This window comes from Typopeltis vanoorti, chromosome 10 (assembly GCF_054136105.1).
Source record: "Typopeltis vanoorti isolate ZY-2024b chromosome 10, IOZ_Tvanoo_1.0, whole genome shotgun sequence".
In the NCBI taxonomy this organism is placed as follows: domain Eukaryota; kingdom Metazoa; phylum Arthropoda; class Arachnida; order Uropygi; family Thelyphonidae; genus Typopeltis; species Typopeltis vanoorti.
The window spans coordinates 134,735,360-134,749,717 of NC_143558.1; the positions used below are offsets into that span (position 1 = coordinate 134,735,360).

General features: G+C 36.5%; 1 protein-coding gene across 1 annotated transcript in view; it reads right to left on the reverse strand.

The window, feature by feature from the left end:
* The window catches only part of LOC150102819 (transcription factor 12-like), a 269,580-nt gene that overhangs the window by 60,307 nt on the left and 194,915 nt on the right, over window positions 1-14,358 (reverse strand). Inside the window, exon 10 of the mRNA XM_090399401.1 lies at window positions 9,550-9,853. Within this exon, the coding sequence (XP_090255527.1) occupies window positions 9,550-9,853 (304 nt within the window). The remainder of the gene's footprint in view (window positions 1-9,549; window positions 9,854-14,358) is intronic.

A 14,358-nucleotide genomic window follows, 5' to 3' on the forward strand; every position in this document is an offset into this window, starting at 1 on the left:
TATGGATTACTGTATTCAGGTCTGGACAACTGGGTTTTTTAGGGATGAGGAAGTGGTGGAGAGGATCCAGAGGCGAGTGACCAAGATGAAGTGACCAAGAGACTGCCATATAATAGTAGTTTGTGGAATGCTTTCTATGAGAATAGATTGAGGGTTTGTGGGTTGCAAAAGTTGATTGGCAAGCAAAGAAAGGGGAGGATATGATAGACACATGTCAGTTACTTAAAGGATTTTATATATTATTATATATTTTATAGGATTAATATAAAGGAAATATTTCAGAACTTAGCTACAGTTGTAGGAAGAATTGGTGGCAAAGGAACTAGAGGAAGAAAAAGAATATCATGGTTTGACAACATCAAGATGTGGACAGGAAAGAGCAGTGCACAACTGCTCAGATTAGCACAAGAGCGCAGTTTGTTCGCCAAGATGGTCGCTGACCTTCGATAGAAGATAGCACAATAAGAAGAAACTACAGTTGTGTGTGTGGGGGAGGGGGGAACAAGAGGTCATCCCTCGATATTTGGTAAGTGTGTAGTTAGCAAGGGTGTGAGGATTAGATTTTGCACTTGGAGAGAGGTAATGAATGGAATGGGTTGCCTGAGTCAGTTGCGAGTGCTTTGTTAAGGGTTTCAAGGAGAGGTATGACAGACATTGTGTTGAAAGTTTGGGTCTCCCACAATGAGTCTTAGGACTCCATGGAGGTGCCCATGCAATAATAATGTGCCCATATAATATTATTATACAGGCACCTCCACGGAGTTCGAAGTGTAACGTCGTTGTTTTCTTAAATATTTTACCTTTATTGTTCTCCTTTTGTCTACTGAGATCTAGCTTCTAAACTAACATTCTGGGGCCGTTTCTCTCTTCGAGCTCTGATGAAATTTATTTGTTTATACTGTGCCAGTCAGAACTCTAGGATAGAAACGCTTATCCGAAGAAACTTTTCCAGAATTCAAGTAATACCTTATATAGATTAAGTAGTTACCGTATATTATCGCGTATAATGCGATCCACGTATAATGCGAACTAGAAATTTTGTTTGAAAACTAGCCCTAAAATGCCATGTCTATGTATAATGCGATCTGTTAATCTTGTTCCATAACATTATAAATAATACAATATGAATTAATGAAAGAAATAATTATTTTAAAAAACAAAATGTCAAAATACAAGACGAATTAACGAAAGAAATATTTATTTTAAAACAAAATGTCAAAATACAAGACGAATTAACGAAAGAAATATTTATTTTAAAACAAAATGTCAAAATACAATACGAATTAACGAAAGAAATATTTATTTTAAAACAAAATGTCAAAATCCTTTAAATTCTTCTTCATCTTTTGAGTTGTCAAACATTTCATTTAAAAATTCATCTGTAGGGATTGCGTCATCAGTGTAGCATTGTTGTCATCGTCTTCATGCTCTCCAATTTGTTGTGCGTCATCCTCGCTTTCGTATATGATGTGATCTTCGGATCCATCCATCGAATTACTTATTCCACATTTAAGAAATGAGTGTTGAATCATTTCAGATGGTATCGAATCCCATGCTTCTTTAACCCAGCTGGTAACTAGGGTGATCTCAGGCTTCTGAAAATTCCCGCCCTTTGTCATCTTCACCAAACCAGATGACATCCATTCTCTCCATTTTTCACATAAGTGATCTTTAAATGGCTTATTCAAGCTGACATCAAGCGGCTGCAAAATGGAAGTTAGACCATCCGGTATGACTGCTAGGTCTGTACGTAGCTCACGTGCTTTCTCTTTGCTTGCCTCCGTTAAATGCGCCTGGAACATATCCCAGAACTAGCATGCTTTGTTGACGTAACAAGCTACCTGGATGTATGTTCCATACTTGATCCAGCCACAATTGTACACCTTCTTCATCCATCCAACCTTTCCGATTGGCGCAAACAATTACACCTGGTGGAAATTTCATATGCTTCGGAATTTTCTTCCTTTAAAATATCACTGTTGGCTTTAATTTGGTTCCATCTGCCATGCATGCTAGAACAACAGTAAAATGCGTTTTTTCATGTCCCATTGTTTTTATGAAGACACCCTTTTCACCAACTGAGTTTACTGTTCGATTCCCAGGCATATCAAAGTACATGGGCATCTCATCCATATTGCCAATTTCGGAAAGTTCATATCCGTGACACTTCTGTAATTTTATGATAAATTTATGGAAAGACTGCACTTTTTCTTCAAGCTGCTTTGGTAACTTCTGCGCAATTTTTGTTCGGTGTCGCAATGTTAATGCTTTGCGTTCCATAAATCTGTTGCACCACCCAGGCGAAGCAAGAAAAGATGAAATACCTGGTGTGGCCTTGAATTTACCATTCTTGAGTTGTAGAGCTCGAAAACGAATTGCATTTCTTGTTACTATAATGCCATCTTGTCGTTGCGTCAAAATCCATTCATTTAGCTCTTCTTCGAGTTCTGGAAAGGATGCTACATCTCCACGACGGGCACGTTTCGTTTTGGGGATTTTTTCAAGACTGTCTTTTTGCTTACGCCAAAGTCTAATATTACTCTCTGCTACACCAAATTCTCTCATAGCAACACTGTTATTATGTTCTTCTACAAACTGCACGACATGCAACTTAAATCCTGCTTCAAAAGATGAATGTTTACGTTTCTGTTGGCTCATTTTCAGGCTAGGTTTGTTTAATGAATAATATTTAAAATGAACTGTGGTTAAACCGATATACCTAACTATGCTCTATCATTCGGCAACAGAGAGCGCATCGCATCTGCACATAATGTCAGTAATGTAAGTAGCTTTATGCGCAGATACGATGCACACTCAGTCGCCGAATGCGAGTGGGTCAAGTAGATTTGGTTGCATAGGCATTAGGTAGTATATATTGTGTGTGCAAGTCTAATAAGATGCTATATTTTTTAGGATCCGCATATAATGCAAACCCCTAACTTTAAGTAGTATTTTTTACTATAAATTTTTCGCATCATACGCGATAATATACGGTAGGTAGATTGATTTCTCAGTATACAGTCATGGTCTTGATAATCTTAAATTCCCCCTTTTTCCTCTAAACATAGGTTCGATATTTTCGTGAGTGGTAAAATTCAATCTCTTACTCAGACAAACTCAGGTATACATGGGAAAACACATTTATTATTTATCTAAGAACATTACAATTTAAACAACACATATAATCAAGCAAATGAAGGTTAATACTAAAATACAAGTACAGCAGGGTAATAATAATCAAACAGACAGGCTATTCAAACACACTCATGAGAATCTTAAGTTCACAAACATGGATGTCGGTATTAGACTAGATTACTGCTACTAATGACCCATACACATTAAACTTGGTCTAGACAACTTATGAACGTAGACTATCAGTCCAATTCGATTTTTACATAACACAGGAAACTGTCTCAAAAATCTCTCTCTCTTCCTTTCTAAACTCTATCCATTTTACACCTTCGTCACCAATAGATAACACATAAATATAAACCATGATTTGTACATTACCACCTTGTTAGATGTTTTCTCGATCCTTCCGTCTGTTCTTTGTTACAGATTGTCCCTCTGTAAGATGGATTGCCACCACGTGCTCGTCCCGAATTAGCCACTTGTTTCTTCTGGGCTTACGAACTTTTCGCATCGCCGCTTCTAACATGATTTACATTCAAAGGGATCCTTTGCTGCTTTCTTATCAGTTAGATCCACACCAATGGTCTAAAACTCGAACACTGCCGTCATCTCATGCTATATTTTCTTTGATTAATTCGCATCACTCAGCAATGGGAAACACGCTGCCGCTTTGCAGTCTTGTCAGGTATCAGGTATGCTGATCCACTCGGGAACTTCGAGCAGGAGACTCACGGGAAGGGCACACACGACCGGGGATCACCACAGGAACCAGGAGAAAAACGTAAAAAGCAAAAAAAAAAAAGAAAAAAAAAGAGGCCTCTCTCAATGATGTGAATTCGTTTTAAACCCCATTATAGCACCCTCTTTCCACACTCCAAACTTGTCTACGACGTTCTACCATTTGCTGTCACCGAGTGACGTCACCTCCTTGCTGTATGTGCATCGCTCTTTTCAGGTAACGCGAATTTCTTGTGCCTTCCACGAATGCCTACTCATCGCTCGTTACGTCATCTTTGGTGATCAAACTGCAACCTTTGAACTTTCATTCGCACAATGATACACGACTTTATACATAGCATAGTTTAACATTGATGTTTTTTGACAAATCAAGATTCCATCTATTTTAGACAATAACCTTAAATATAGTACACTTTAATATTTATTTCCTCCTTCAATTTCATTTTAATTTAAGATTCAACCTCTTCTTTTATATTTTAATTCCTTTTTAAGCAAAGTTAATATCTGCACTTCACATATTATATCTGCTTTGCCAAGAGTACAAGTGTGCTTTTGCTTGATATTGTTCTCTTGTTAAATCTTGAATGGAGCAGTTCTATTCTTGATAGAGCCATCATTCAAGATCTAACAGAAGATCTCATCGCGGAAGACCCAATCCATCATACCTCTCCTTGAACCCATTAACAGAAAAAGCACTCACAACTGACTCTGGCAACCCATTCCACTCATTCACAACTTTCGAAGCAAAAAATCTAGTCACACCTCGACTGACCACACCTTCATTCAATTTCCAAAGATAACCCCTTGTTCTGGTCCCTCTAATCAAGTGCTGAAGCATTTCCCCCTGCATCTATCCTATAAAACCCTTTAAGCAACTTAAATGTTTCTATCATATCCCCCTCTTTTTCTCCTATTGACCAACTTCTGCAATCCACACACCCTCAATCTACCCTTAGGGAACATTCCACAAGCCACTCACCATCTTGGTCACAGTAATCCAGATGTGAACGTATCAAGGTCTTGTAAAAAAAATTACAACTTCCTTATCTCTACATGTTAACGTGTTCTTCACTAGCCAAGTAATCTTATGGGCTGTCCCTTAGCAATGTCCTCTAAACTTTAGCTCTCGTCTACCCCCCCCCCAAATCTCTAGCTTCATCTATTTCCTGGAGTACAGTGCCATCAATGTGATACACAGTTTGTAATCTATTTATCGCAAAATGCATAACTCTAGATTTTTCGACATTAAAATGACACCCATCAACTTTTACTCATACTGAAAGCCTATTTAAATTGCCATGCAAGCTCTCCACATTGCCTTAACTATTACTCTACTTCATTTCGGATCATCAGCAAACAATTGAATATTTCCTTTATCATTTATGTACAAATTAAACAGCAATGGTCCCAGCACTGAACCTTGAGGCACACCACTAGTAAACTATTTTCGCCTCAATTCTGCCCCTCTATATACCACTTTTTGATATCTGCCAGCAGTCATCCTCTTATCCACTTAACCAGTGCCATATCCATACCCATTTGTTCTAATTTGTGTAATATGTGGTATTCTGACAAATGCCTATGCAAAAAAAACCATCGTGTAGCCATTTCCTTTATCTAACTCAGCTGTTACTCTATTACAAGAAGTTAGTAAATTACTAAGGCATGACCAACCCTCATACAGTATCATATTTTTATCTACCCATTCTTGAATTCTCCTTTTCACCAATTTTTCTAGTACAGTCGTCCCTCGACTTATGTCCGTGATCCCATAAGGGAATAAATAACATTTTCAACTATAGTTTCGAACAAGATGCAAGTGAGTGTAAAGTAAAAAGGTTTCATTAATTAGCTTTATAAAAAATTAATTAATGCTATAATAGGAGAGAATAGTTAATACTGTCTGCATAATCTATTATGTCTGTAAGCTGGGTGTGTTCTTTATCCAGTTTGTCTGCCTTGCAGCATGAATAATCAGAGGAAAAAGGTCCTGTCATTTCCATGCCAGATCTAACTCACCTTCCATTAAAAAGCTCTTATTTAAGGGTTCTTTCAATTTTCAAAGTGGAACTGAACCTATGTCTTTCCAACTAAAGGACACTTTTGTTACTGACAAAAATTAGGAGAGCTCTTTCATTCTCACGTGGACTTATTTCCTTAAAACTTTGGTGGTGAGTGACAAGAAGGATGAATGGGTCTATTCAGGACAATCATGGTAATGGAGCAATAATGCCAGAGAAAATAGAATGCATATAAAGTGCTAACAAAATAAAATGAAGCACTCATACAGACTTAACATTTGGCTGTATTTTTAACAATGTTTTTTTTTTTATTTTCTAGTAAAATTTACACAACTTGAATTTTGGCTGTTTATATTAATTTTTTAAAATGCCATTTTTTTTCTTTCTAACTGACAATTTATAAAATTCGGTGTTTTGGAATACTTGTAAAAATGATATAGATAAGTACCAGAATCGACATAATAGGGGTGACTGAAACAAAAAAGGCCAAAACTGGTGAGATCTTGCTGAGCAATAAATACAAAATGTTATATTCAGGCAATGACAATCAAGGAAAAGAAGGAGTAGCCATAGTATTCAACACAAAATATGAGGCTAATATTCTTGAATGGCAGTCAGTCTCAAGTAGAGTAATGTGGGCAAATATGAGAATGGGGAACTGGACAATGAGACTTATCTGTGCCTATGGTCCCACAGAAGGCTCTTTTAGAAAACGCAACTGACACAATGAAAAAGGAAAAGTTGGTCCTTGTTGGTGATCTAAATAGCAGAGTAGGAAATGATTGTGAGACATACAAAAATATTTTGGGAAAATTTGGAGAAAAGAGCAAAGCTAATAATTATGGCAAATATCTGTTGGATTTCTGCTCAGGACATGGACTGGTTATTACTAACACCATGTACCAACATAAAAATGTGCACAAATTCACATGGAGAGAACAGGCTAGGAATAAGAAAAGACTCATTGACTATGTTATTGTTGATAGTGATGTTTTCTCCCTGGTGCAGGACACCAGAGTGTACAGAGGATTTGAAATCGGAAGTGATCACTATTTAGTCTTGAGCAGGATAAAATTGAATTTCATATTGAAAAGAATAACATGTAAGAAAGTTTTAAAGCGAATAAAAGTTGATCAGCTCTCAGATGTGAACTGTAGACTAAAATACAGAAAGATTATTGAAAAGAAAATGAAAGACTTTGAGAACAGGAATCAAACCTTGGAGATTCAGTGGCAAACTCTGAAGAAAACATTGATTGATTCTGCCAGAGAGGCATGTGGTGAGGTTGTCTGCAAGGATAAAAAAATCAGAACTCCCTGGTGGACACAGAAAGTTAAAGAGGCAGTGACGGAAAAGAAGAAAGCATATCAAAAGTTCCTGGCAAATAAGTCAGCTTTTACTCTTACAGAATACAGAGACAAATGTAAGAAAGCTAAACAGTGGGTAAAACTAGCTAAACAAAAGTCATGGGAGGACTTTGACAAGAATATAGAAAATAAATATCAAGAAGGTGGCAAAATATTCTGGAGGTTGTTGAAGAAGCTTAGGAATGGAAGAAAGAGTGCTGTAAAAGGAGTTAGAGATAATAAAGGTGACATGAAAACAGGAGAAAAAGATATCCTTGAAGTATGGAGTAATTACTTTGAAAAACTGCTAAATGAAACAAGCAGTGATGACAGCACAGTGATAAAAAACACTGACCAGGTATGCAGTCAGGATCCATACTTGAAGTAGAAAAAGCCATCAAAGGCTTGAAATGTGGAAAGGCAGCAGGAGTAGATGATATTTGACCAGAAATGCTGAAGTATGGTGGTATAAAAGTCTTACAGTGGCTGCACTGCATAGTTTAGAAAGCCTGGACAGAGGGACGAATTCCCAATGATTGGAGTAGAGCTCTCATAGTACCCATATATAAAAAGGGAAATAAAACTGAATGTGAGAATTACAGAGGTATTTCCCTACTGAGTGTTCCTTGCAAGATCTATGCAAGTATGCTTGAGAAACGGTTGAGAAGAATTTTGGAAGAAAAGCTGGGTGAAGAACAAGCTGGATTCAGGCCAAATAGAGGCTGTCAGGATCAGATCTTCACTTCATGACAAATAGTCGAGAAAGCATGGGAATATAACAAAGATCTGTATTTAAGTTTTGTCGATCTGGAAAAGGCATATGACAAGGTGCCAAGAGAGAAGCTATTCAATACGCTGCAGTTATATGGTGTCAATGGGGCATTATATCAAGCAATACTTAGTCTTTATTTGAGTTGGAAGTCAGCAGTTAGAATTGAAGGAAGTACAGGAAGATGGTTTAATGTTAAATCTGGTGTGAGACAAGGATGTACATTATCCCCTCTGTTATTCATTATCTATATGGATCACATTATGAAGGAAAGTGGTATTAAACCTGATATCAAAATTGGAGATGTTAATGTCAGCTCTTTGCTTTATGCAGATGATGTTATACTTCTAAATAAATAAATCTACAAGTCTGCAAGATTCTCTGACTAAATTGAATAACTGTTGTAATAGATATGGTATGAAGGTCAGCAATAAAAAGACAAAGACAATGAAAATAGGCAGAATCATTGAAAATGTCAACTGTGTTGTGAATGGAGAACCTGTGGAACAAGTAAAACATTTCAGCTACTTAGGCACGATTTTTAGTGAAGATGGTAAATTAAATATAGAAATAGACACCAGAATCAGCAAAGCTGGTATGGTGGGAAGTCAATTGAATAAATTCATATGGAATAAGAGAGAAATTAGTCGGAACACTAAATTAGCCGTATACAAGACAGTGTTCAAACCAGTTTTAACTTATGGATCTGAGAGCTAGGTATGATAAAGTCTATGTACATTGTCTTGTATGTGACTATACAAAACAGTGTTTAAACCAATTTTAACTTATGGATCTGAGAGCTGGGTCAGAAGTAAAACACTTGACCAAAGACTAGAGACCGCAGATATGAGAGTCCTGAGAAAGATTATAGGCAAGAACAGATGGCATCAATGGCAATATCATATTAAAAACAAGGATATTAGGAAAGAACTTGACATTGTCAGCATCCAGGAATGTGTTAGCAGAGCTAATCTCAGGTGGTATGGTCACTTGAAGAAAGATTAGCAAAACAAGTGTTCTCTGCCAGGTTGGCAGCAAAACGACCCAGAGGAAGACCAAGATATAGGTGGATTGATACGGTACAAAGTGCCTTAGACGACAGAAATATAAGATCTGATAATGTTGGAGTCTTGACAAGTAACAGACTGATTTGGAGGAAAATTGTAGATAGGAAGCTAGTAATGATGTAATTTTTTCATGTAGTACTGTCATATCCTGTACACCCCTTGAGGGTACACATGGCAGGAATTTGATGATGATGAAAAAATGATATCTTGGAGGGGGAGAAAAAATCCACACCCTAATATAACAGTTCCCCTCCCCCCTTAAATCTACTGCTTTCGCTTTGTTATTTCATTAATTCTTCACATATGTGCTTTTTTCAAACAAATGAAATTTTAAATACTTTGAAATCAAATGTCCGAATTCTGTAAACAGGAAACCTTTATTTGAATACTCAACTATTCACAGAAATGAAGTACCTGTTGACATATTTAAGAATAAAAAGTAAACAAGCAAGCATGAAATAAAAAAGAATACTCACTGTCGAATACGTGATCTCTTATTTCCTTTGACATGTATTGTAGAACTTGCTGTTGTGGTAGAGGTAGTAGTGGTGGCGGTGGTAGTTGTGATGGTAGCAGTAGTAGTAGTTGAATTACTTGAGGATATAACAGAAGATGAAGACACAATGGCAGCAACTGCAGGCTGGGGGCTACTTAAAGTGGGAGTATTAACTCTCAGAGCTGTATTGAGTATAAGAGGACTTGACCTAGAATTTGCTTTTTCTATATCTTTAAGTGTGTCTATTTTTAAGGTAGAAGAATCTAGTGGAGATCTACATGTTCCTAGACAACAACAACAAAAAAAAAAAAGCAATAAAATAATGTACAATATATTTATTTTATTCAATAAAAAGTTACAACAGGGAGCTAATAAACAAAGATATTTCTCAATGAATATTTTTCATTAACCAACTGCATAATTACATAATGCCCCTTGAGGATTATATATAATATAATCCTTAAGGGGCATAAAGAATCAATTGAAACAAAATTTTTGTTCCTAACTAATTTGGTCAATCTTAAATTAGTTCCTATCTGTCAGTCTTCTAAAGCAGCCTTAAATGGATTGTGTGCACGTGTGTTTTTTCCCCTGATACTTCAAAGCACCTGTTTTTGTTCTTTTTTTTCTCATTCTTTTTAAGTGACTCTTCAATACACCTCAGAAGAGGCGGGGAGATATTTATTTTAAAGAAATAATATTAAAAAAAAATTTTTTTCTTTCTTTCTGATATTGACATAACATGCTTTCTTTCTGATATTGACATAACATGAGAATCTTCCAAACCTTCAGGGGAGAGAGTGAGAATGATTCCGATTCGGGTTAAGCCAGTGTAAAATTCACAACTTTTTAGAAGTAACAGGAATTATAAATATAATTTTTAAACCCAATTATGTATAAAAACACACACGAATAAGAATCTATAATACAGTAGCTAAACCAACCTTACTTTATGGCAGTGAGATATAGACAATAAAAAAAGCAGATGAAAGAAGAATTGAATTATCCGAAATGAAATTTCTGTGCAGAACTGAAGGAGTCACAATAATGGACAAAATGAAAAGCAATGAAATCAGGAAAAAAAAACTTGGAATTACAACCTCCCTAAATGAAACAGTTATTTGCTATAGAGAAAAATGGAAAGAACACCTACTAAGAATGAATAGAAGCGGAATACCTAAACAAATTCTAAATTGCCACCCAAGGGGTACTTGATGCAGAGGAAGACCGTTAAAAAGATGGAATTAAATCCAGAACAGGCCACTTGGCCTATAAGCCTGGAAAGAAAGAAAGAAAGAAGACAATTTACAACTTTATTTGAAAAGGCATTCATATTTAAAACTGCTAATTAATAAGAAAAGCTTCATCCCACAGGATTTAGTATTCATGTTCAGTATTAACACTATACTGTGCCAGACCAGACTTTTGAGGTTTCAGGTATTCAATGTAGTACTGACGTTCATTAATTATTTTTTATCCCCACAAAATGGCCTATCTGCCCAAATTATGTCAAATTATATTCACAAGGGATCTGTTTAAGTGACTCTTCAATAGTTTCTATCCATCAGTCTTATATATCAACCAGCTAAAGACAGAGGTGATAGTTTGTCTTTTGTAACAGATGGAAATTTTGTTGACAGGAAGATATGTGGGATTAAAATGAAACCTCTTCAAATTCCACAAACAGGTTCAGTGATGTCAGAAAGCTCAAGATTGGACTATACTCTGAGTTTTTCTTACAGCATATTATTTTAAGAAATTAACTTGCAGTGAGCAAAACTAGGAGTCTGAATTGATGATGGAACAAAACACAATCTGGGGGTATCCTAGGAGGGCTGTTTGAAAAGTTTGGTAAATTTCCAATAGATGGTGTGCCACAATTCGTTCATTCATACCAATGTTGGCATGTATCATCTTTTTCATGACCCCTAGCAAAATTTTAGCCATGTGCAATGCATAGTTCTTGTTTGACAAACATTTAAAATGACTGTGTTCGCATTTTTCTGATACAGAGTCCCCATGCAGTTCATGGGGACTCTGCATCAGCATTAAAGACTATTTATTTTTGGATAAATGAGTTTAAATGTAGTCGTACGTCCGTCGAAGATGAAGCATGCTCCAGACGCCTGACTGAGGTCACTACGAAGGAAATGATTAACAAAATCCATGGTATCATTATGGAAGACCACCGAGTGAAAGTGTATATAATATCCTGCATGAAAAATTGCACATAAAAAAGCTGTGTGCGTGATGGGTCAATCAAAAATGTATGTGAAAAGACATTTCAAAGCAGTGTTTGGCGATGTTTAATCGCAATTTGCAGCAGCAGTCAAAACAGTGCACTGAAAAAAGTGAAGATCGTTTTGTCAGGCTGGGAAGGTGATGGCAACTGTTTCTTCCAAAGGAATTATCATGATAGACTATTTGAAAAAGGGTAAGACAATAACAGGAGTTAATTATGCATCATTGTTGGACTGTTTAAAAGAAGAACTGAAGAAAAAATGGCCAAGATTAGTGCACAAAAAAGTGCTCTTTCATCAAGACAATGAACCGTCCCACACATCAGCCATTGCAATGGCAAAATTGCATGAATTGAGGTTTGAAATGGTTCCAAATCCACCATATTCTCCAGACTTGGCCCTGTGTGACTTCTTGCTCCCAAACTTGAAAGTTTGGATTGCTGGGAAAAACCTTTCTTCGAGCAAGGATGCCATCAAGGCGGTCAATGATTATTTTGCACAATTTGACAAATCCTACTTTTTAGATGGGATGAAAAAAATCGAAAACTCGATGGAAACTATGCTGAGAAATAAAGGCGATTTTTTTAAAAAAAAATGTGTTTAACTTATTTTTTTACCAAACTTTTCAAACAACCCTCGTATACTTTGGTTTGCTCCATCACCGTACCAACCAAATCCTATGTACTTTATAATTTCATGCTTGTTGGCCTGTTAGTATTCTGAGAAATACTAACAGGAGGCATTATATCGTTAGATGACAGGAGATTATGTGTGCCATCCAAATTTTCAAGGTAAGGTAAAGTCTTCAAGGTACAAGGCAGTAGTGGTGGGTAGACTAATTTTACCATTGCGATAATACCATATTTGCTTAGTAAAGGCCAAAGAAACATGGCTGCAGCTGGGTTAAATATCATGCATGTAAACTTTTCCTCAGTTCTTCTAGTAATATGAATGCTTTAAGAGTTACCTTGAGCATTATGGAGAGAGACCCAACATTTCTTCAAGTGTTTAAAGTGAACATTCAGTTCAACTCACAGATAATTTCTTGCAGGAAGGCTAAGAGTAGTGGTATGTGGACAGGATGGATGGAGATTGCTAAGGTCATTATCTGATGGCAGTTCAATGAAATTCTCCAGGTGTATGGCACAGTAAAGGATCAATTACTATATCTTTTGCATCACTCCCAATTTCAACTAACCTCAAATAATACTTGCCTCAAGAATTCAGCAATAAGGACTGATGGGATATCAGCATGCGTGTGTGCTAAAAGAGTATTCAGCTGAAATGGCAATTCCTTTGACCATGCTGTTTAATATGAATCTCAGAACAGGAAAGATTCTGCAGGAATGGAAAAAATGTATGGTAATTCCATTGCACAAGGGTAGTGGCAAAAAACAATGTATCCAACTATCGACTAATTAGTATTTCAGGAGTGGTGGTGAAGATTTTGGAAAAATTGGTTATGGCTTGCATTCAGAAATGGGTTGACAGTGAATCTCTACTTTGCAATGAGCAACATGGGTTTGCTAAGGGAAGGTCATTTTTTTAGCAACTTGCTCACATTCTATAACAATGTTACCACTGAACTAGACAAGAGGAATGGATACACCATGATACTTTTGGATTTTGCTAAGGTTTTTGACAGAATACAGCATGGTAGATTTGCATAAATTAGAGAATATGGGATTGGATTATGGAATATTAGCATGGATAAGAGGATGGCTGACTGACAGATATCAAAAAGTGGAACACTGGAGGATGTGAGTCTGCAAGGTTTAAGTTAACCAGTGGTGTACCACAAGGATCAGTGCTTGGTCCACTGTTATTCAATTTATACATTAATGATATGGATTTGACAAGCAACATACAGCTATTTGCTGATGATGCAAAGATATATAGATCAGAAATGTTGCTAATATGCAGTATTTGCAGAATGATTTGAATAGGCTGGAATTGTGGGCATGGCAAAATGGATGTCATTAAATGTAAAGTCATTCACTTAGGCATGATTAGATATCCAATGTCATATTATATTGGTGGGATTATGCTAGAAGAAAACTGATCATGCTAGGGATCTTTCTAGTAAGTTGCTAGAAAGGAAGTTGAAGTTCAGAGGCCACGTAGCAAAGATTGCAAATACAACTCAAAAGATAACTGCAATGCTGAAAGGAACTTGAATAGCTTCTATCTTGGCACTTTGTCATGTGCCTTTTCCAGATCGACAAAACTTAAATACAGATCTTGTTATATTCCCCTGCTTTCTCAACGATTTGTCGTAAAGTGAAGATCTGATCCTGACAGCCTCCATTTGGCCTGAATCCAGCTTGTTCTTCACCAAGCTTTTCTTCCACAATTCTTCTCAACCAGTTCAAGTATACTTGCATAAATCTTGCCAGGAACACTCAGTAGGGAAATACCTCCGTAATTCTCGCATTCAGTTTTATTTCCCTTTTTATATATGGGTACTATGAGAGCTCTACTCCAATCATCAGGAATTCGTCCCTCTGATCAGGCTCTCTGAACTATGCAGTGCAGCTGTAAGACTTTTA